This window comes from Eumetopias jubatus, unplaced genomic scaffold (genome assembly GCF_037043125.1).
Source record: "Eumetopias jubatus isolate StellerSeaLion01/CBP00866 unplaced genomic scaffold, mEumJub1_p1.0 scaffold_13, whole genome shotgun sequence".
NCBI classification, from domain to species: Eukaryota; Metazoa; Chordata; class Mammalia; order Carnivora; family Otariidae; genus Eumetopias; species Eumetopias jubatus.
The window spans coordinates 67,309,749-67,332,929 of NW_028274819.1; the positions used below are offsets into that span (position 1 = coordinate 67,309,749).

General features: G+C 39.0%; 1 protein-coding gene and 1 non-coding gene across 2 annotated transcripts in view; both read left to right on the forward strand.

Moving 5' to 3' along the window:
- The first annotated feature begins 8,526 nt into the window (after positions 1–8,526).
- HIKESHI (heat shock protein nuclear import factor hikeshi) overlaps positions 8,527–23,181 on the forward strand; it is a 40,457-nt gene continuing 25,802 nt past the window's right edge. Inside the window, exons 1-2 of the mRNA XM_028126808.2 lie at positions 8,527–8,747; positions 12,863–13,100. Of these exons, the coding sequence (XP_027982609.1) occupies positions 8,718–8,747; positions 12,863–13,100 (268 nt within the window). The 5' untranslated portion in view covers positions 8,527–8,717. The remainder of the gene's footprint in view (positions 8,748–12,862; positions 13,101–23,181) is intronic.
- Positions 16,458–16,619, forward strand: LOC114226635 (U1 spliceosomal RNA). Its single transcript, XR_003612794.1, has one exon. It is a non-coding gene; the product is annotated as a U1 spliceosomal RNA (small nuclear RNA).

Consider the following 23,181-nt stretch of genomic DNA (forward strand, 5'->3'; position numbering starts at 1 on the left):
AATATAGCTTGGTAGCTCTGTTCCTAAGGTTTGACTGGTTGTTGGCTGAGGCACGGGGGCCAGGTGTCTTTCATTATCCAGCAAGCTATCCTTGGCTTGTTCCTGTGGTAGACTGGCAAAGTTCCAAGAACTAGAACAGATGCTTGCAAATATTTTTGAGGCCTAGGCTTGGAACTGGCACATCACTTCTGCATTCTTTCCATCAAATCAGGTAAGAAGGCCAGGAGGGTGAAGAAATAGATTCCATCTCTTGATGTGAGAAGCTGCAAAGTCATGGGCACAGGGAGAAGAATTTGTGCTATTTTTGCAATCTGCTATAGGTGATAAGGTAGGCAATGGGAAAGCCACTTAGATCTCCCTTCAAGAGAGAACTATCACTTGGAAAGTTTGAAATCACCAATATGTCTCTTTCTGAGCTGACATTCTTATACCAGTGTGATTGTTACTGATGATTTCCTGATTGTGTTTGTTTTAGGCATCAAAAGTTCGGAGGCTGTGATGCTGGTGTTTTAAAACAATAATGTTAAAGAGACATAAAATCATGGCACATTCAATGCAAGGATTTTAGAGATTAGTCCAAGTCCTTCATTTTTTTTCACTTTTATAAAATTAGGTTTTTTATTAAAATAATATAGGCACATAGTTTAAAAAGTGAAATGGTAAAAAGTCTTTAAAAACAAAAAAACAAAAAACAAAAAACAGTAGTTTTCTGCTCAATGTTCTATTCCACAGACGCAAGCACTATGTTTTTAGTTGTTTCTTCTTGTGTTTACCTTATCATTCTAATATGCAATTGCTGTTCTCTTTTGATTCATTCATTTTAATATATATTGAATATGAGGAAGATTTTAGCTGTCCATACCTCTTCTTCCTCTCCTCTCATCTTCTTAGTGTAGTTAAATAACAGTTTTTATTTAATCCACATTTGGAGTTTTTATTAAGATAGTATAGTAGGCTGAATAATGCCCTCCCGAAATAGTCAGGTCCTCATCCCTGGGACCTGTGAATGTTACTTTATATGGAAAAAGAGGCTTTACAGGTATGATTGCTGAGGCTATTGAGATGGGGAGATTTTTCTGGATTATCCTGGTGGATCTTAAATGCAATCACAAATATCCATATAAGAGGAAGGCAGAGTGATATTTGACAGAGAAGAAGGCAATGTGAGGACTGGAGCAGGACGCTACATTGTTGACTTTGAAGGTGGAAGAAGGGGGCTCTAAGCTAAGGAATGGAGCTCTAATATCTGAAAAAGACAAGGAAATGGAATTTATTCTAGAGCCTCTGGAAAAACTGTGGCCCTGTTGACATTTTGTTTGTGGCCAGTTGAAACTGATGTCTGATGTCTGACCTCTAGAACAGTAAAAGAATGCGTGTTCTTTTAAGCCACTAAATTTGTGGCAATTTCTTACAGCAGCCATAGGGAACAATACATCCATGTATATATTGTTTTGTGCTATGTCACCTTATTGTACAATTTTATTTCTATTGGCCTAAATAATGGCCTCTTTTTCCATTTTAGTTTGACTATCTGACTGAGGCCAAGTCTTCATCCATCCACCACACCAGCTCCATAAAACACCTCTCTGTATAATTTTTCATGTCAAAAGTATCAAATAGTAATCTATTCCATTTTTCCCCCTGAAAAAACAAATCCCTCTACAGGCTCACTGGATTATAGCTCTCTGCATATGTCCTGGGACTTCTTTTTGCCATCACCTTTGAAATTCTCTTTATCACTCCCCTTAGTTGACTATCCTATACTCTGAATCTCATTTCATGTCTTCTTCTTTATTGTCTTTTTTTTTTTTAATTAAGTAGGCTCTATGCCCAGCATGGAGCCCAACATGGTGCTTGAACTCATGACCCCGAGATCAAGACCTGAGCTGAGATCAAGAGTCGGATGTCTAACCAACTGAGCCACCAGGTGCCCCTCTTTATTGGTTTTTACTGGGAGGAGCACATCCAGTAATTTCCTGAGAATAAGGAGGTGTTTTTTTTTTTTTTTTTTTTGGAAACTTTGCAGGTCTGAAAATATCTATTCTATCCTTTACTTCAGTGGAATTTTGATTGGATATTGAATTTGAGACAGGAAATAATTTATGCTCAGAATTTTGAAGGCATTTTTCCTTTGTCTTCTGGCTTTCACTGTTGCTGTACCGAGGTCAATTCACTTTGGTTCCCAGTCATTGTATGTAACTTTCTCTTTTAGCTTTATGGAATCTATTTAGTTTCAGTATTCTTTTTTTTTTTTTTAAGATTTTATTTATTTATTTGAGAGAGAGAGAATGAGAAATAGAGAGCACGAGAGGGAAGAGGGTCAGAGGGAGAAGCAGACTCCCTCTTGAGCAGGGAGCCCGATGTGGGACTCGATCCCGGGACTCCAAGATCATGACCTGAGCCGAAGGCAGTCGCTTAACCAACTGAGCCACCCATGCGCCCTAGTTTCAGTATTCTGAAAATTCATAAGGATGAGCCTTGGTGGGTCTTGATTTGTATTGCTGGGCATTCAATGAGCCTCTTCTTTCTGGAGACCCATGTCCTTCAGTTCAGGATTTTTTTTTTAAGTTTCTTTTTTTTTTTTTTTTTTTTAAGATTTTATTTATTTATTTGACAGAGAGAGAGAGAGAGAGAGAGAGCAGGAACACAAGCAGGGGGAGTGGCAGAGGGAGAAGCAGGCTCCCAAGGAGCAGGGAGCCTGATGTGGGACTCGATCCCAGGACCCTGGGATCATGACCCGAGCTGAAGGCAGACGCTCAACCATCTGAGCCACCCAGGCGCCCTTTAAGTTTCTTTTTTATTTATGTTTTTAGTAATTGTGATACCCAAGGTGGGGCTTGAACTCAGGATCCCGAGATCAAGAGTTGCATGTTCTTTCAACTGAGCCAGCCAGGTGCCCCAGGAAATTTTTAAAAATAGTATTTCTTTGAAATTTATTGTCCAATGTTTTCTTTATTCTCCCATATTGGACCTGTATTGATCTTCTAATTGTATTCTCTCCTGATTCCCATTTCTTTCTTTTTGCTTTCTTCTCTGAGATAGTTCCTTGACCTTCTCTTACAACAAAACTAAAAACTGTCTCTTCAGTTCTCATATTTTTAAATTTCATGGGTTCTTTCTTGTTCTTTGATTTTCTACTTTTATAGCATTCTATTTTTATTTTAATAGTACAATCTCTCTATTTTTCTCTCTCTCTCTCTCTGGATAACACCATAGGGTTTTATTAATTTTTTCTGCATCTTGTATTGTTTTTGTATTTACTGAATTCCTCCCCCACTTCTTTACTTTGGTCACTCTCTTTTTTTTTTAATTTAAATTCACTTAATTAACATATAATGTATTATTTGTTTCAGGGGTACGGGTCTGTGATTCATCAGTCTTATAATAATACCCAGTGCTCATTACAACACATACACTCCCCAATGTCCATCACCCAGTTACCCCATCCCCCTACTCTCCTCCCCAGTCACTCTCTTTCTTGATAGTGGTTTTCCTCAAATGTCTGGTGATCCTTAGTGGCATGTTCTATTTATAAGCAAAAAATATGGGGAGAGGGACGCCTGGGTGGCTCAGTCAGTTAAGCGGCTGCCTTTGGCCCAGGTCATGATCCCAGGATCCTGGGATCGAGTCCTACATCAGGCTCCTTGACCAGCAGGGAACCTGCTTCTCCCTCTCTCTCCCTCTGCTTGTGCTCTCTCTGTCAAATAAATAACATCTTTAAAAAAAAAAATGGGGAGAGCTGTTAAATGGAATGTTTCACTACGGTAGGATTACGCAGCCTATCAGTTTTGTCAACAAAGATTTCAAGATAACGGTATCTCTGGAGTGTTCAGTTTTTCCTGAGAAGGATCTTCCAGTCTTCTACCTGGGGGATATGAGCCTTGAAAGCAGTATTGTGGAGCTAGGGGCAGGAAGGCTTTCATGTAATTCCTCTATCCCATTCCAGGATGGCCCACTTGCTCACAGGCACTTTTACATAAATTTTTTTGATGCTATTATAAACGGTACTGATTTTATTTTTTAAAATTTTTTCAAGTTTTTTTTTTTTTTTAATTTGACAGAGAGAGACACAGCGAGAGAGGGAACACAAGCAGGGGGAGTGGGAGAGGGAGAAGCAGGCTTCCCGTCGAGCAGGGAGCCCGATGCGGGGCCTGATCCCAGGGCCCTGGGACCGTGACCTGAGCCGAAGGCAGAAGCTTAACGACTGAGCCACCCAGGCGCCCCAAATGGTACTGATTTTAAAAACGGTTTTATTGAAATATAATTCACATACCATACAATTTACCTATTTAAGATATAACTCAATGGTTTTTAGTATATTCAATATACAAGCAACTATCACTACAGTCAATTTTAGATCATCTCCATCACCTCAAGAAGTCTGGGGGGAGGGGAATATGGAAATTGTTTAACAGGCATAGAGTTTCAGTTTTGCAAGATAAAAAAATTCTAGAGATCTGTTGCAACAAGGTGCATATAGATAACACTACTGTCGTGTATACTTAAGAAATGGCTAAGTTGGTAAAAAAGAGTGAAAAACTGTATTCTTTAGCTACCTATCATCCCTATCTCCACATCCCCACCCACCCAGTCCTAAGCAAACACTAATCTACTTGGAGTCTCTATAGATTTCTCTATCCTGAATATTTCATACAGATGGGTCACATAATATATAACCTTTGTGGCTTTTTTCACTTAATATAATGTTTTCAAGGTACATCCATATTGTAGCATATATCAGTACTTCACTTTTTCATGGCTGAATAATATTCTGTTGTATGCATATACCACATTTGTTTATCCATTCATCCATTATTGGACATTCCACTGTTTCCAACTTTTGGCTATAATGAATAATGCTGCTATAAACATTTATGTATAAGTTTTTATATGAACATTTCTGCTGCTTTAAGCCACTTAGTTGTTGGTAATTTGTTTTGACAGCTCTAGGAAACTAATATAAGAGCCTTTGTCCATTTTAAAACTGCTTTTTAAAAAAAATTTTTAAAGATTTATTTATTTATTTGAAAGAGAGAGAGAGTGAGAGAGAGAGAGTGCACATGAGGGGGGGAGGGTCAGAGGGAGAAGCAGACTCCCCGCTGAGCAGGGAGCCCGATGTGGGACTCGACCCCGGGACTCCAGGATCATGACCTGAGCCGAAGGCAGTCCCTTAACCAACTGAGCCAACCAGGCGCCCTAAAAAAATTTTTTAAAAAATTTTTTGAGCTGTAAGAATTCCTTATGTATTTTGGATATGACTCCTTTATCAGACATATAATTTGCAAGTATTTTCTCCCATTCTGTGAGTTGTCCTTTTTTTTTTTTTTAAGATTTTATTTATTTACTTGAGAGAGAGAGAGCATAAGCTAGGAGAGGAGTCCCAGGAGAGGGACAAGCAGACTCCCCACTGAGCGGGGAGCCCAAGGCCGGCCTCCATCCCAGGACCCCAAGACCATGACCTGAGCCGAAGTCAGATGCTTAACCGAGGGCGCCTGGGTGGCTCAGTTGGTTAAGCGACTGCCTTCGGCTCAGGTCATGATCCTGGAGTCCCTGGATCGAGTCCCGCATCGGGCTCCCCGCTCAGTGGGGAGTCTGCTTCTCCCTCTGACCCTCCCCCCTCTCATGTGCTCTCTCTCTCTCATTCTCTCTGTCTCAAATAAATAAATAAAATCTTTAAAAAAAAAAAAAACAAAAAACAGATGCTTAACCGACTGAGCCACCCAGGGGCCCCTAGTTCTGGCCTCTAGTTACAAAGAACTATTGTATGTAGAAATAATGGAGTTTGGTGAATAGAAGGCTGGCTTTTATAGTCTGGAGGAAAGATATTAAACCCACTGCTTCTAATTCTTTGTCCAATGTTAGAACTAGACTATTCACCAGCAAAATGGAGAAAAGTCTGAAATCCCACATAACAAAGACTGAGATAATTAATATACAGCAACTTTTGTTCATAAAAATAATTTCTAAGCTAGCCAGCTCTCAAACCATTAAGTAAAATTGTAAGATAATGTGTGACTAATTATCAGGTAGACCATGGAAAGATTCCTGAAGAAAATATTTTGGGGCACCTGCGTGGCTTAGTCGGTTAAGCATCCTGCCTTTTGCTCAGGTCATGATCCCAGGATTGAGCCCCGCATCAGGCTCCCTGCTCAGCATGGAGTCTGCTTCTCCCTCTCCCTCTGCACCTCCCTCCACTGGTGCTCTCTCTCTCTCTCTCATTTGCTCACTTTCTCTCCCTCAAATAAATAAATAAAATCTTAAAAAAATATTTTGAGACAACTGGGAGTTTGTATAAGTTGCCAAGTGAATATTATAGGTAGGTAAAACAAGTTGTGTAAGCACAAAAAGATTGAAAAGTATGAGTTGTTCAGACCATCAAATGCATAGTAAGGGTATGTAAAGAAAAAAATTTGGTCTTTCTTCTGTTTCTCCTTCATTCTCACACTACTACCACACTCACAACACTTCTGACACCAAATATGTGGGTTCCCCCCGCCCCAAACAATTCTGTGACACAAGCTGGGTGTCCTACAATTTAACTCAATCCTAATACTACCTGGAGATAGCATCAGATCCCACAGGTTAAGTCCCATAAGACTCAGTCCCATGAGACTGCCCCCCACTTCAGATGCCAACTGCCAGTAATAGGTCCAGGTTACCCACAACTTCTGTTTGACATGGCTACAAACTGGAGGTTCCCATGACCTCCTCCCCCTTGGATTCAATTATTTGCTCACAGAAGTCTGGGGAACACTTACTTATGTTTACCAGTTTGTTAAAGGATATGATAAAGGATACAGATTAACAGCCAGATGGAGAGATACAAAGGACAAAGTCTGGGAGGGTCCCAGGTGCCGGAGCTTCTGTCCTTATGGAGTTGGGGTGCATCACCCTCCTTACTATTGGCGTTTTATGGAGGTTTCCTCACATAGGCATGATCCAGTATTAACTCCATTTCCAGTCCTTCCTTCTCTGGAGAATGGGGGGTGGGGCTGAAAATTCCAAGCTTCTAATCATGGCTCGGTCTTTCTGGTGACCGGCCCCCAACCAGGAGTCTACCCAGAGCCACCTCATTAGAATAAAAGATGCTCCTAGTGCTCTTATCACTTGGGAATTTACAAGGGTTTCAGTGTCCTGTGTCAGGAACTATAGGCAAAGACCAATATATTTATTTTTTTTCAATGTATTTATTTTTATTTCTATGAAGACACAGAAAATCTGTCAGGAGAGGTAATAATGCTAAATGCCAACATTTTATTAAGCTATATTCTGGCTACTATTTAGTACTTTTTATGCAAGAACCTTCATAACAACCTTTTGATGCAGATACTATTATTATCCCATTTTACAGATGGGGAAAATGAGAAATGGCTGTACTAAATGACAGAGATGGGCTTTGAACCCAGGCAGTGTATCTGCCCCTCATGAAGTGATATTATTATAAATGGTCTTTCTATTTTGAAGGTTCTAGGACTTTTTAGGTAGAACGTTGGAGACATCGATAGAAACATCTATCTCTTCACCTTTGGATTGGCTATCTAAAAGGAATATCTGAAATAATATAAATGATCACAGTTTATGGAACCAGAGTGGAGGCCAGAGGATTGTTACAAACTTTTTGATCCTCTATATATAACCTGGGTTTGGAAGGACAGACCTGCTGATGACTGGTGCCCTAAACTCATATGTTTCAATCAGGGCAGAAACTGTTGGGGAGGGGATATCTTACCTTTCTATCTAGGAAGATAATTAAAGCTGTGAAAGGAGCATGAGTATTGGTGTCAATCAGTAGTTGATGCCAGTTCTTTGGGCTATTGTTTTTTATTTCCTATGAACCTTTACTGCAAATGCATATAGAAAAAAAAATAAGACATTTAAAACCCCTATAAATTAACTGCTGCCACTCTATTCTGTTTTATACACACTAATTCATTTTATCCTCTCAGCAACCCTATAAGATAGCTACAATTAATTATTTTTCTTATTTTGCAAATGGAGACATTAAAGCACAAAGTTATAAAGTTGTTATAATACCTTGCTTACAGAAAATAAATGGGGGAGTTAAGTGAAGCTGAAAAGAACTATAATAAAGTTGTCAGTAAGTACTAAACGGCTGGTTAAAAATTAGTACTTTTGAGATACCACGTAGGACAAAGAACCCTGGATTTGGATCGGGACTTGGATTCGGGCTCCAATATTTTGTGCTGTGTAAAGATTGGGAGCTGGTCACTCTGGGTAATTTCCTCGCAGACCTCATAAGGTTTTTGCCAAGACCTAGTGAAGTGATTATTGTAAAGCGCACTGTAATCTCTAAAATGTTACACAAATGTGAGAAACACCTACTGGCACCGAATTTGAAAATCTGGGAATTGGACAGTCAATCCCGAAAGGGCCTCTTGACTCTCCTCCCGGAAGCCGGCGCAGGGCAGTCTGGGACTTGTAGTCTTATACTGGCTCTGGCTTGACTTTCTCCCTTAGTTGGGGAGGCTTGTGTAAGCCCCGGAAGTACTCGCTGCCTGAGAGGCGTGCTGGTTAGGAAGTGGGGTCAGAGGTCGCAGCTGCAGAAGGCGTTCGTGCCGCTGGCCTAGTCGCTATGTAGTGGAGGGGCTGGCGTCCTCCCCCATGTTCTGGAAGGTTCTTGTGCTCAACTAGGGCAGTAGCCCCAGGACTTTTAGGCGCCAGCTTCGGGTCCCTGCCGGCTGAGCGGAGTCGCCGCCATGTTTGGCTGTTTGGTGGCAGGGAGGCTGGTGAGGATGGGGCCGGGTGGTATCAGGAAGGGGGCAGGAGGGCGAGGCTTCGGGAAGGGGAGGGTGCTTGGGTGCAGGAGGTGCGGGGAACACCCCCGCAAGTGTACTTTCCAGCTAAATGTGAGGGTGTAGAGTGGGTGCTGGGGTGTTCGTTCTCCTCTGCCCTCGGCTCTTTTCAATCATTTGAATAGTAGCCACATTAGCTGCTATTTATCGAGTGTGCATTATCTGTATGCCTGGCATTGCACGCCTTTTGTCCATTTCTGATAATTTCAGCCTTCTAGGTAGCTCTTATTTAGCATCTCAAATTTAACCCTCCTAACTCGTGAGATGGTTATTTTAATTTTTATTTTGTAGTTGATGAACTTAAGCTCAATCGTCAGTTTAAATACTTGCCTGAGCTCATACAGTAACTTAGAGGTAAACCTGACATTTGAATCGAGTCTGTAACATACTGTTTCTAAAAGGTTAAGGTGCTGGGGCAATGTGTACCTTTGGAGTCCTTGGACCCCAGTAAAAAATATGCTTAGGGCGCCTGGGTGGCTCAGTTGGTTAAGCGACTGCCTTTGGCTCAGGTCATGATCCTGGAGTCCTGGGATCGAGTCCCACATCGGGCTCCGTGCTCAGCGGGGAGTCTGCTTCTCCCTCTGACCCTCTTCCCTCTCGTGCTCTCTCTCATTCTCTCTCTCTCAAATAAATAAATAAAAAATCTTAAAAAAAAATATGCTTAAAGTAATTGGAAGTTGGCTGATAGAAACGCCTAAAGTGTGAGTGTTGAGATACCCCAGAAGGGTAGGAGCTGCGAAAATCTTTATTGGTCAAAAGAGATAATCTGCCTAGCCAGATTATTAGAGTTAAATGAGATCAGCACCTGTAATTGTTCAGGAATAATTTAGAGAATGAATCTTGCTTGCCTCCTTAGAAACCACCCAAAAATCCTTTTTAGACTTAACTCCTTTCACCCAGAGTTCTTTTTCTTTTATCTGCTTGCTTTGTTAAATTTTGCAGCCCATTTGTTGAATTAAATTTTTCATCAACTTTTGGTAATGTATTCTGTACACAGTTCTAAGAAACCACAAAGAAAATGGAGATGACTAGCCTCAGAAAGTTTGTCTCTTGAATGACTGGGAGGCCACTTTGGTGATGGTGGTAATTGGTAATATTGGTGAGATAACTGAATTGCTCCTGCTGTTCGCAGGGAAAATGAAAGGACCAGCCTGGGCTAAAGTGTGGGACTCGGATGAGTGAGTGTCATTAATGAATGACATTTAAAATGTGTGTGTTTTTTTTTTTTTTAAAGATTTTATTTATTTATTTGACAGAGAGACACAGTGAGAGAGGGAACACAAGCAGAGAGGCACAGTGAGAGAGGGAACACAAGCAGAGAGAGGGAGAGAGCGAGAAGCAGGCCTCCCGCCGAGCAGGGAGCCCGATGCGGGGCTCGATCCCAGGACCCTGGGATCATGACCTGAGCCGAAGGCAGACGCCTAACGACTGAGCCACCCAGGCGCCCCTGTGTGTGTGTTTTATTTTATTTTTAGTTATTTATTTTTAAGTAATCTCTACGCCCAATGTGGGGATTGAACTCACGACCCCGAGATCAAGGGTCATACTTTACAACTGGGCCAGCCAGGTGCCCCTGTGTGTTTTTTAAAGAAAAGACCATATGGATTCCATGTATCTCATGTTGTCAGCTAATGTGGAAATTTAATTACAGCAATACCTGTGTCTACTTACCTAACATCTAACCTCTGTGATAGATATCCAGTAGAGTTTCTTAAAGATAAGACTTTTAGGAGGTGTCTGACTCTGTTAACCAGAGAACATGTTCATCAAAATGAAGGGCAAGTAGACCTGGAGACATCCAAAACTTCATTATTCTCTAACTAGAGAAGTCCACTTACCTAAAGTTATGAACTCAGTTTCATTGCTTGAAGGTTTTTTCTTAAATAAAAGAGTTATCTTTTTCCCTAAGGTTAAGGATTAGTGTGTCATAATACAGATTTATAGAATGTCTGGTGCTTGGTAGAGTTGATGTTTAACAGATATTTATTTTGCCTGATGGTTATTTCATGGCTTGTGAATACCATCTTATTTTATTTTATTTTTTATTTATTTTTTAAGATTTTATTTATTTGAGAGAGAGAATGAGAGAGATAGAACACGAGAGGGAAGATGGTCAGAGGGAGAAGCAGACTCCCTGCCGAGCAGGGAGCCTGATGCGGGACTCGACCCCAGGACTCCAGGCTCATAACCAGAGCCGAAGGTAGTCGCTTAACCAACTGAGCCCCACAGGCCTCCTGAATACCATCATTTTAATATGTTTTTTTAAGATTATGTGCATGCCCCAAACTGGTGAAATTGAATTTAATACTAATACAGGCAGTTTGGTTTTATATTTATGTTCTTTTGTTTTATTCTCTTTAAACTGGGCAGTTTTTAATGAGGTTGGAAAACTTTAGAAGAGAGAATTAGAACTTGATTTTAAGAACATTCATTCTTGGTCTCTTGGGAATAAATTTAGGACAATTCATATGCATAGCTATGAATTTTTCAAGTTTTTTTATAGTAGTAGCTAGGATATTATAAAAGAAAAAAGTAAGCATTTTAGTAACAACAGCAACTATTAGCAAAGGAAAAGAAGTTGCATTCTAGGTAATAAGATTTGACCATTTAGAGTCTTAAAATACTGGTAGTAATTCAGATTTGGTGTTTTGGTGAATAGAGGGGCAATAGCAATTAAAAAGAAAACCAAAAAACTGTGCATCATGTAAACTCTTGACAGCCTTTTGACCTGAGTGGCCTCAGAATTAATACTTATTTTTGCTAATGGATGTGATATAGCAATTAATCATTAATTTTCTGAAAGTGGATAAAAGGAATTTTCTCTTTGGAAGTCGATTTCTCAAACTTCTCAAACTTCAAAATAAGATCTCATTCTAGAAACTGACATTCAATTCTAGCAGAGAAAATTAGATTATGAAATGAGTCAAGAGGAAACTTTTACAGGTTCCCACTTTGCACACTCAAGGTAGGATTTTTGCTTTTTATATACAGTTGATTCTCATTATTCACAGTAGTTCGGTTCTATGAAGTCATTGTGAACACTCAGTTCCTCAATTGGTAAATACTGACTCGTTGCCCTTAGGGGAAATACAGAGTTAGGTTTTTTCAAGCCTCTGATGACAGTTTTTATCAGCCTATCATTACATAACCTTGTTGTCTGTATGTTTCTGTTTAAAGACTCTTATTTAATTATGTGTTGTTGATTCATAAACATCGAACTTAACAGCCAATAACACCATAACTCATTTCTGAATGAAACTTATATAGCATATTTTCTCAGTAAGGCACATAACCATTTCAGACTTAGGAATATTAGCCAGCATTTCCGCTTGGCCATTTTAAACATCAGAATCACCAACAAAAAGCACAAAATACAAACAAACATGGCACTAAATTAACTGGGAAAAACAGCTGTGTACAGCATGAGAGCTGAAAGAAAGAAGGCATAGCTAACTTTTCTCCACCTCAGCTGGGAACCTGTGCATTAGGCAACTCAAAATTTTTGCTGCTCTGCTCATGAACATGTCCATGAATGACCACCAGAGTGCAATGAATATTGATTTTGTGCTTACAAATAAATTTTAGTGAGTGAGCAAATTAATAAATATGGAATCTGCAAACAATGAGGATTAACAAATTCTTTCTGGACTGCTTACCCATTTTAATTTCCTCTACTTTGCATACTGAGGATAAGGATTTGGTGGTGTATTTTGCACAACCTTTCATTTTTTTTAGTATTCTGAAGCTGTAGTGATTTACTTATATAAGTAAATTCCTTTCAGGGCACTTCTGAAATAATTTAGTTCTATTTTTTTAAAGGTTGCATTCATTAAATGATCATTTTAAGGCTGAATATATATATATTTGGATTTTCTTTTTAAATTTAACACTGGTATATTTGGAAATTCCATATAGACTATCAGATTAACCCAAGGTTATACTGGGTATAATGACTATAATTGACTATACTTGATAACAGCTTACAGGAATACTATAAGGGTTATAGAAACATCAAACTATTGAACTAAGTCGAGTTTCTTATTTTCTAGGTGCAAACAGCTGCACAGCAAGTGGCAGAAGATAAATTTGTTTTTGACTTGCCTGATTATGAAAGTATCAACCATGTTGTGGTTTTTATGCTGGGAACAGTCCCATTTCCTGAGGGAATGGGAGGATCTGTCTACTTTTCCTATCCTGATTCAAATGGAATGCCTGTATGGCAACTCCTAGGATTTGTCACAAATGGGAAACCAAGTGCCATCTTCAAAATTTCAGGTCTTAAATCTGGTAAGAAATAATATTAAAATGATTACATAATTAAGCTGTTTTCTTAATAGCATGACATAGGATATGGCTTTTTTTTTTTTAAACTTTCCATTATGTTTTGCTCGTTTCTAAAGTGATATATTATGAAAAAAATTCAGATGATAAACTGATATATTTGAAAAGTAATAAGCGAAAGATGTCTTCAGCTTCTCACATTTCCACCTTCTGTCCCTGGAAAGAGCCATTTACTTTTGTGTACAGATTTTGTATACTTTTGTAAAAGGATTTTATTGGGTGTTCTAACAAATAGTGACAAGGAATCTTCTCAGAATTTGTAGTATGCACTTTTGTGTATTAAATAAACAGATAAAGCAAGTAGACTTGTATAGGAATTAAAATGAGAGTCCTTTTTTTTTTTAAATGAAAGTTTTTGAACTCTCAGATTTGATTACCCCTCCAGTGTTTTTGAATTCTTAGATTTGATTATCCCTTCGATGTTTTTCTCTTAGTTGTATTGACAGTGTAGGCGTCAGACCTTGTAGGGGCATAATCATTGCATTGATGCTTTGAAGTATTTTGTGGAGAAATGTGAGAACAAAACTAGATTAGGTGCCGTTTACTCCCATTGAATCTCTGGTTCCCTTGAAAATCTACATGAAAACAGACATAATAATGTATCTACTATGAGGATTTAAAGATAATGATTAAGTTCTTAGTTACTGGAGATAACTCATTCTTATAAAGGATGATAGTTTTGTAGACCACTAATTCAAAGGGTGAAATGTAATCGTGGATGTTTGTACAAGATGCTGAGAGAGAATAGAAAGGGGAGCAACTAACTCTCAAGTGGGTTGAGAAGGTTTCCTGGAGGAGGTGATATTGGACCTCTTGGGGAGTAGTTAATTAGGCCTGTTAGAGGCCTATTGGGCATTCTTTTCTAGGTGGAGGTAGTATGTGTACGGTGAAGAAATTTTGAAAGCATGGTGTGTATAGGATGGTACAAGGGTAGGTTAGGCAGGCATGGATCAGGAAAAGCTTTATGTGCCATACTGACTCATTTGAATTTAAGTCAGCAATTTTTAATGTACTTACCTAAGTGATCTCACAGACCTATTGGTGGTATTACAAAAAATAAGTGTAACATAATGTAAATACTCAAAAGTTTGCATGTACTTTAAAGCCCATCCATGTATCCCCCCTACTCCCCATAAAGAACTGCTCTTATAGGTGTAGAGGAGCCAGTAAACAATTTTGGGTAGGGGAGGTGATATGAACAAGCTTTGTTTTTAGCCTGAGGGCTGTGTGAAGAATGAACTGGAGCAGTTCTGCTAAATTCTGTTTAGAATTGATGAGAAATATTAATCTCTAGATTTAAGAAGCAGGACAAATCCCTGTGGTCCTTATCAACTGGGGTTCCATGAGATAAATTATCCCAATCCCTAAGACAGTGATTCTTTTTCAAGATTTTATTTATTTATTTATTTATTTATTTATTTAAAAGATTTTATTTATTTATTTGACAGAGAGAGACACAGCGAGAGAGGGAACACAAGCAGGGGGAGTGGGAGGGGGAGAAGCGGGCTTCCCACAGAGCAGGGAGCCCCATGTGGGGCTCGATCCCAGGACCCTGGGATCATGACTTGAGCCGAAGGCAGACGCCTAACGACTGAGCCACCCAGGCACCCCAAGATTTTATTTATTTGAGAGAGAGAAAGTGAGCAAGACAGAGTGAGCACAAGCCGGGGGAGAGTCAAGGGGAGAGGGAGAAGACTCCCCACTGAGCAGGGAGCCTGACATGGGTCTTGATCCTAGGACCACGGGATCGTGGCTTGAGCTGGATCATGACCTGAGCGGAGGGCAGACACTCAACCAGCTGAGCCACCCAGGTGCCCCCAGACGGTGATTCTTTTTTTTTTTTTTTTTAAGATTTTATTTATTTATTAGCACAAGCAGGGAGAGTGGCAGGCAGAGGGGGAAACAGGCTCCCCGCTGAGCAGGGAGCCCAATGCGGGACTTGATCCCAGGACCCTGGATCATGACCTGAGCTGAAAGCAGACGCTTAACCATCTGAGCCACCCAGGCGCCCCCCAAGACAGTGATTCTTAAACCGTGGGTAGATTCCAGTTCCCCAGGTGTTTTGCATGCTCAAGTTTGAGAACCACTACCCTAGGTCATCCACTAAATGTAGTGAATTAGTGTCTCATACCTTTAGCATGGAGTTAGTTTTGAATATTCTCTGGGAGAATTAAGAAAATAGTCATTCTTAAATCACTTTTTCTCTTTTATGTGACTGTGCCTAAAAATAAATAATCTATAAGTAGAAGGAATATAAATGGACAATTCAGTACATTCTAGTGAAATTTCTGGGCATTTAATGTAAAGAGAAAGTAATAAAGGAACCAGAGAGAAAGACAAGTCAATTATAACTGGATGGCAGTTAGTTTAGCATACTTACTACCATGAGGATGAATAGAGGCCAAAACCAATAGATTAATATCTTAAAAGTGCCAAGGAAAAATAAAATAACTCTCAAAACTGTTATTCTAAAGTGATGGAGAAATAAATGTATTTTGCAGATGGAGATGGAAAGTTTACTACTCATAGACCATTACTGAAAGAACTACTGAAGGTAGCTCTACTTTATAAGAGGAAATTGGACCCAGGATGTAGAAGAGCATGCAAGATGCAAAGTTAAAGAATTGGTAAACATGGGACACCTGGATGGCTCAGTTGATTAAGTGTCTGCCTTCAGCTCAGGTCATGATCCCAGGGTTCTGGGATTGAGCCCCGCATTGGACTCCCCATTCCCCGGGGAGCCTGCTTTTCCCTCTCCCTCTTCTTGTGCTCTCTCTGTCCAAATAAATAAACAAATCTTAAAAAAGAAAAGAATTGGTAAACATGTAGCCTAATCTGGCAACCTGATTGTATAAAACAATACAATAAATAACTTAAATGCACAGGAATTAAATATTGTCCTAGAAAATAATGCATAAGACAGGATGGGTACTGATTAAAGCTTTCTGAGGTCTTATTCTTTAGAAAAAGAATAATAATACTAATTCTTTTTTTTTTTTTTAAGTAATAATACTAATTCTACTTTCAGGTAATCTTGTTAAAAGTTTAAGGAAAAGTTAAAGAAAGGAAAAGTAAAGTCATAGTATATAGGCATAGTATATTAAAAATAAAATAAGATGGTGAAAATAATTTTAACTCTTATCAGTTACCAGGAGAAATGTAAACAGAGTACACTTGCCAGAGAAAACATGGAGACCCCAGGATAGGATTTCTTTAAAGAGAGCAAATAAATAATTACATTGCTGCTTATGATTAATGGCTCTAATAAAACATTTTAACACAAGCAACCAAAACATAGCTGTCATACTTACTGGCAGGGGAGATACCATGATCACGAAGGTGGTTTTCCCAGGGTGAGGCTTATCCATTGTACTCTGGATTTCTGACTCCTGCGATTTCCCCAAATGTGGGAAACTCGACTGCATAATTTGTGGTAGTGGGGGACTGCATTTGTGCTTTCCCCTACCAAAAAAAAAAATAGCTGTCATAGGTATATTAATTTTATGAAAATTTAGACTAAGACAAAAACATTATTAGGGATTAAGAAATTCATTCAGTAGGAATGAAATAATCCATTAGGAAAACTAAAATATTTCTAGGAAAAGATAAGTCATGCATTTGTGTGTATGTATAACTTCAATATATATTTAAAAATTGACATTTAGAATGATAAATGCTGTTAATATTTTATTTACCTTTTGATAATATACTAAGTAAATATTAGTAAAATGGAAGATTTGAATAAAAGAGTTAACAAGTTTGAGCCAATGGACAGTTATAGAACCCTGCACCTAATTGTTAGATCATATACATTTTTAAAATTATTTTATTTTTTAAGATTTTTATTTATTTGACAGCGTACGCACAAGCAGGGGAAGCAGCAGGCAGAGGGAGAGGGAGAAGCAAGCTCCCCTGCTGAGCAGGGAACCCAGCGTGGGACCCAATCCAGGACCCTGGGATCATGACCTGAGCTGAAGATAGACGCTCAACCGACAGAACCACCCAGACGCCCTAGATCATAGACATTTTTAAGTACATAGAACATTTATGAAATTTGATCACATACCAAGTCATGAAGCAAGTTGCAGTAAATGGCAGATAATCAGTATGCATCCTACAGTGCTACGTAATTACAAGTCAAAAGATAAAACATTGTTATGTGTAGGAATCCTCCCTTCAACATGTAGCTGCCAGGCCCAGAGGGTTTTAAAAATTCAACTAAACCTTTATGAAACAAATTGTTGATATCTATATAAACTTTTAGAGAATAAAAGAAGATGGTTACCCAGTTTATATTTCTAACCAAAAAGGACAACATAAGAGAAGAAATGTGACCTATTTATTTAGGATTTTTATATCGATATACATAAAATAGTTAGAAAGTAAATTCAACAAGGTATCTTATTTTTTATTTTTAAGATTTTATTTATTAGAGAGAGAGAAAGAGCAGGGGTTGGGGGTACGGGTAGAGGCAGAGGGAGAGGAAGAAGGAGGGAGCCTGACGCGGGGCTCCATTCCAGGACCTTGAGATTATGACCTGAGCCGAAGGCAGAGGCTTAACTGACTGAGCCACCCTATTATTTATTTATTTTAGAGCGAGCGTACGGACAGGTGGGGGGAGGGGCAGAGGGAGAGAGAATCCCAAGGAGACTTTGAGCTATTGTGGAGCCCAAGGCGGGGCTCACGACCCTGAGATCATGACCTGAGCCAAAATCGAGTCAGGTGCTTAACCGACTGAGCCACCCAGGCGCCCCAGTGTTATTTCTTTTGTATTCCCACTCACTTCTCCATCCTTGTATTATTTGGAAACAGATTCCAGAATCATAACTTGTAATTTATAAATACATTAGTATGTGTCTTTAAAAGACAAGGTCTTTTTTTTCTCTCTGCTTTTTTAAACATAACTATGTTATCACATCTAAAAACAAACAATAATTCCTTAATAGGGAATTGAATGTCTAATTAGCGTTCAGATTTCCAGTGATCTGAGTTTTTTGTTTATATATTTTAAAGTTGTAAGTACTTTCAGTCAACATTGTACATTGCAACTGGTTGATGTCCCAAGCATCTTTCATAAAAATTAAAGGTAAAAATGTATTCTCTGTCCTCTATTTCCAGTAAATTAGTTGGACTTAGAGATTTGATCAGACTTCATTTGAGTTTATTTTGAGAAAAAATTTGGTGGGATTATTATAGACAATGGTATGTTCTTTGATCAGGAAGTATATATATGGTTATCTCTTTTTGTGAAATTAGCAGCTGTATATATGCCATACCTACATTTGTTGATTCAGTAGGGGTTCAAATGAACACATTCTAATTGTTGTTTCATTTATTAGCTATAAAGAGACCCTCGAATATACTATTTGGTTACCCAGAGGTAAGGTCATAGGAAAGGCATAACAGTGCTTGATTGTTCCTCTTCATATCCCAATGTTCAAAAGATGAATTGATTCCCTAACATTCTCCTAAAGTCATAAATTTTTTTAAAGGATTATAAAATCATGGTGATGTGTGTGTATGTATTTGTTTTATGTTTGGTGTGTTCTAACCATTGGTATACCCTCAGAATCCATTGGACCTAATTAAAAAAATTTTTTTTAAGATTTTAATTTTTTTAAAAAGATTTTATTTATTTATTTGAGAGAGAGAAGGGGAGAACACAGAGGGAGAATGAGAGGGAGAAGCAGACTTCCTGCTAATCAGAGAGACCCACACGGAGCTACATTCCAGGACTCTGAGATCATGACCTGAGCCGAAGGCAGACACTTAACTGACTGAGCCACCCAGGCGCCCCTAAGATTGTTTTTTTTAAAGTAATCTCTGCATCCAACGTGGGACTTGAACTTACAACCCCAACATCAAGAGTCACGTGCTCCACCTACTGAGCCACCCAGGTGCCCCCTAATTTTAATTTTTCATTTTCTTTTTTAGGCAAGTGCTGATATTTTGTAGTTTTAATCCTTTCTTAAGAAATCTTCTAAAGAACAGAAAATTTACTTTTTGTTAACAATTTTAATAATTTATTGAGATATAATTGACATAAAATAAATTGCACATTTTAAAGGGTGCAGTTTGATGAATTTTGATACATGTATACACACTCCCCTGAAGTTTCCTAGTGCTCCTTTGTAATCCTTCCGCTTGTCTCCTAGTTTGTTTCACTAAAAAATAGTTTGCATATCTAGAGTTTTATATAAATTAAAGCATGCAGTATGCTTTTTTGCCTAGCTTTTATTCAGCTGAGTTATTTTAGAGTCATCCATGTTGTAGTATATATCAGTAGTTTGTTCCTTTTTATTTCTGGGTAGTATTCCATTGTATGAATGTGCCGTTATTTGTTCATCCATTTACCTGTTGATGGATATTTGGATTGTTTAAGGGTTTTCATTCATAAAAATAAAACTGATATATAAACATTTGTATATAAGTCTTTGTGTGGACACATGCCCTCCTTTCTCTTGGGTAAATGTCTAGGAGTGGAATGGCTGGATCATATGGTACTTGTATGTTTAACTTTTTAAAAAAATTGCGAATCCATTTTCCAATACAGTTGTTCCATTTTACATTCAACCAGCCGTGTATGAATGTTCATTTCTCCACATCCTTGTCAGCACTTGGTTTGGTCAGTTTTAGGCATTCTAATAGGTGTGTAGAGGTATATACTGTGTTTTAAATTTGCATTTCCCTAGTGACTATGGATGTTGAGCACTTTTTCATGTACTTATTTGCATATCTATATATGTTCCTTGTTGAAATGTCTGTTTAAGTCTTTTTTTTTTTTACTGGGTTGTTTTATTACTGAGTTTTGAGAGTTTTCTCTCTCTCTCTCTTTTTTTTTTTTTTTTAAGATTTTGTTTATTTGACAGAGAGACAGCCAGAGAGGGAACACAAGCAGGGGGAGTGGGAGAGGGAGAAGCAGGCTTCCCCGGAGAGCAGGGAGCCTGATGTGGGGCTCGATCAAGGACCCTGGGATCATGACCTGAGCCGAAGGCAGATGCTTAACGACTGAGCCACCCAGGCACCCTGAGAGTTCTGTATATATTCTCGATACAAGTTCTTTATTAGATATGTGATTTGAAAATGTTTTTTCCCCAGTCTTTGACTTGTCTTTTCTCTTAACAGCGTCTTTGATAGAGCAGAAGGTTTTAATTTTGATAAAGTCCAGTTTTTCAATTTGTTCTTTTATGGATTGTGCTTTTGGTACTGAGCCTAAGAATAAGAGGTCTTTGCCTAATCCAAGGTCAACAAGGTTTTCTCTTCGTTTTTTAGTTTTAGATTTTATACTTCTATCTGGGATCAGTTTGAATTAGTTTTGTATTTAGTACAAGGTATAGATTGAAGTTCAGTTTTTTTTTCCCAAATGGATAGCCAACTGTTCTAGCACCATTTGTTGAAAAGACAAAGTAATGGCACATTTTTCTGCATCCATTATCAAGCATGTTCACTTTGATATTCATATGGGGGCTCCTAAAGTGCTCCATTTTAAAATACGACCATACCTAAATGAGTATTTATATATTGATTTAAAAAGACAAAGAAATGGAAATAGATACTATTTTTTTTTTTAAACAATAACTAGTTTGAAGACCTGCTAGAAGATTAGATGGATACTGGTGAATATTTAACAATATAGAAAGAGGAGCAGCTAATTGAGGGGAAGAGAGGTGATATTTTTGGTTTGGGTTTGAGGAGCCTCTGGGACATGATAGCAGTGCCTCAAATGTAAAGTGGTAGGTTTTGTTTGTATAGCAATAGGCTAGTAGCCAGCTAACTGTTAACCGTTTGCATAGTTGGAAAGTGCAGGTTTATTTTGTACGCAGACTCATTTGCATTGATTAAGGTAAATATTAGCCAGCAGCCAGTAGACCAGGCCCCATTGTTTGTTTTGGAGACATACCAATTATATTGTCAATTTAATACCCAGCTTTTTCTCTCTTCTCTTTGCCCCAACTTTGCCAACATTTTGTGTTTCTTTTTATTTGTGATCATCACTGTATTCCTTGCAGGACATGGCTTTGGGAACAGTGAGGTGTGTGTTTTCTTATATCCTTTTTGCATTGTCTTTGGCTGTTTTTTCCCTTTTCTCTTGTGTTACTCAACAGGTTGGAGCTTGGGGTGAGGGTGGCATTTGGGGCCATAAGAACCCAGACATTTCCTTATTGTGTTATTTCATCGAATTTGGAGAATATTCAACAGTCAAAAATGCGTTAATCCAATTGCTATAACTGGGACAATAATAACTCATATGTTTTCTGTTGTGGAGTTAGGTAAAATAGTCTAAAACTCAATCCCAGAGTAATACCTGATTCAATACAAGAAAATGGATCCATTATGATAATAAGATTAGTTCTTTATTTTCCTGCCTTTTTAAAAATAAATGATCTGTCATCATTTCCATTATAACATGGCTATTGATAATTTTATCCATTAAAACATTTTCAAGGCAGTATTTGTGATGGGTAAAGCACAATGTTTTATTAAAGAAAAATAAAGCAGCTTAAATGTTTAGAGACTTAGTGCGTATCAACATTAAGCAAATGATAAAATGCTGTTAAAATATTTTGTTTTTTTTACTAGCAAGTTTGGAAAAGCACTGTTTGGATGTCTAAAGTATCAGAATTATTTTTATTATTATTTTTTGTATTAACATATAATGTATTATTTGTTTAATGGATACAGGTCTGTGATTCATCAGTCTTACACAACACCCACTGCTCACCATAGCACATACCCTCCCCAGTATCCATCACCTAGCCGCCCCCATCCCTCCCACCCCCCACCACTCCAGCAACCCTTTTTGTTTCCTGAGATTAAGAGTCTCTTATGGTTTGTCTCCCTCTCTGGTTTCTTCTTGTTTCATTTTTTTCCTCTCTTCCCCTATGATCCTCTGCCTTGTTTCTTAAATTCCACATTATCAGTGAGATCCTATGATAATTGTCTTTCTCTGATTGACTTATTTCGCTTAGCATAATACACTCGAGTTCCATCCATGTCGTAGCAAATGGCAAGATTTCGTTTTTTTTTGATGGCTGAGTAATATTCCATTGTGTGTGTGTGTGTGTGTGTGTGTGTGTGTGTGTGTGTGTGTGTGTATACCACACCTTCTTTATCCATTCATCAGTTGATGGACATCTGGGCTCTTTTCCATCTTTTGAAAAGCCATGAATTCTATGTGCTGTGTTCTCCTAGTACTTGGATTTTGCCGTTCTCATTGATGGGTAAACATGGTCTTGGCTGGATGTTCTTGCTGATCTTCTGGGGGAGGGGCCTGTTGGGTTGATTCTCAAATGTCTTTGCCCCTGGTGGAATTGCATCGCCCTTGCCAGGGGCCAGGCTAAGTAATCTGCTTGGGTTTGCTCTTTGTGGCTTTTGTTCCCTGCAGGCTTTCCGAGCAGCTTTAAAGGATGAGAATGAAATTGGCAGCCTCCCAATCTCTGGCCCTGGAGCCAAAAGCTTGGGGCCCCACTACTCAGTGCGCCCTCAGAGAAAAGCAGTCAATCACTCCTGTCTCCCTGGTCTTGCACTCCCGTGCTCACCCATCCTGTGACCGAGCGTTTCTATCTCAGGCACACGACCCCATTTGGAGTCTCAAACCCAGCAGATTCCTGTGGTGTACTTCTGTGCCTCCTGGGGGAGGAAGGGGAGTCTCCCCGGATCTGCTGCTTGTTGGGTCCCTACTGGAAGAGCAGTGGTCCGACTGTGCCGCGGATCACGGTTTATGGCAACCCAGAGCTGAGAGCCCACTCCTCGGCTCTGTCTCTGCAGCCGGCTTCCCCGCTCTGATACCCAGGAGCTCTGCTGCACTCAGGCACCCCCAGTCTTTCTGTGACCCCGAGGGTCCTGAGACCACACTGTCCCAGCGAGGGTTCCACCCCCCGCTTAGCCACTGGAGCGATGTCCCTCAGCGGAGCAGACTTCTAAAGTTCGAATTTTGTGCTCCGCTGTTCTATCACTTGCCGGTAGCCGGCTGACTACTTTGTAGATGTCTAGGTTTTAAGATAGCTGCTGCTCCTTTTGTTTCCCA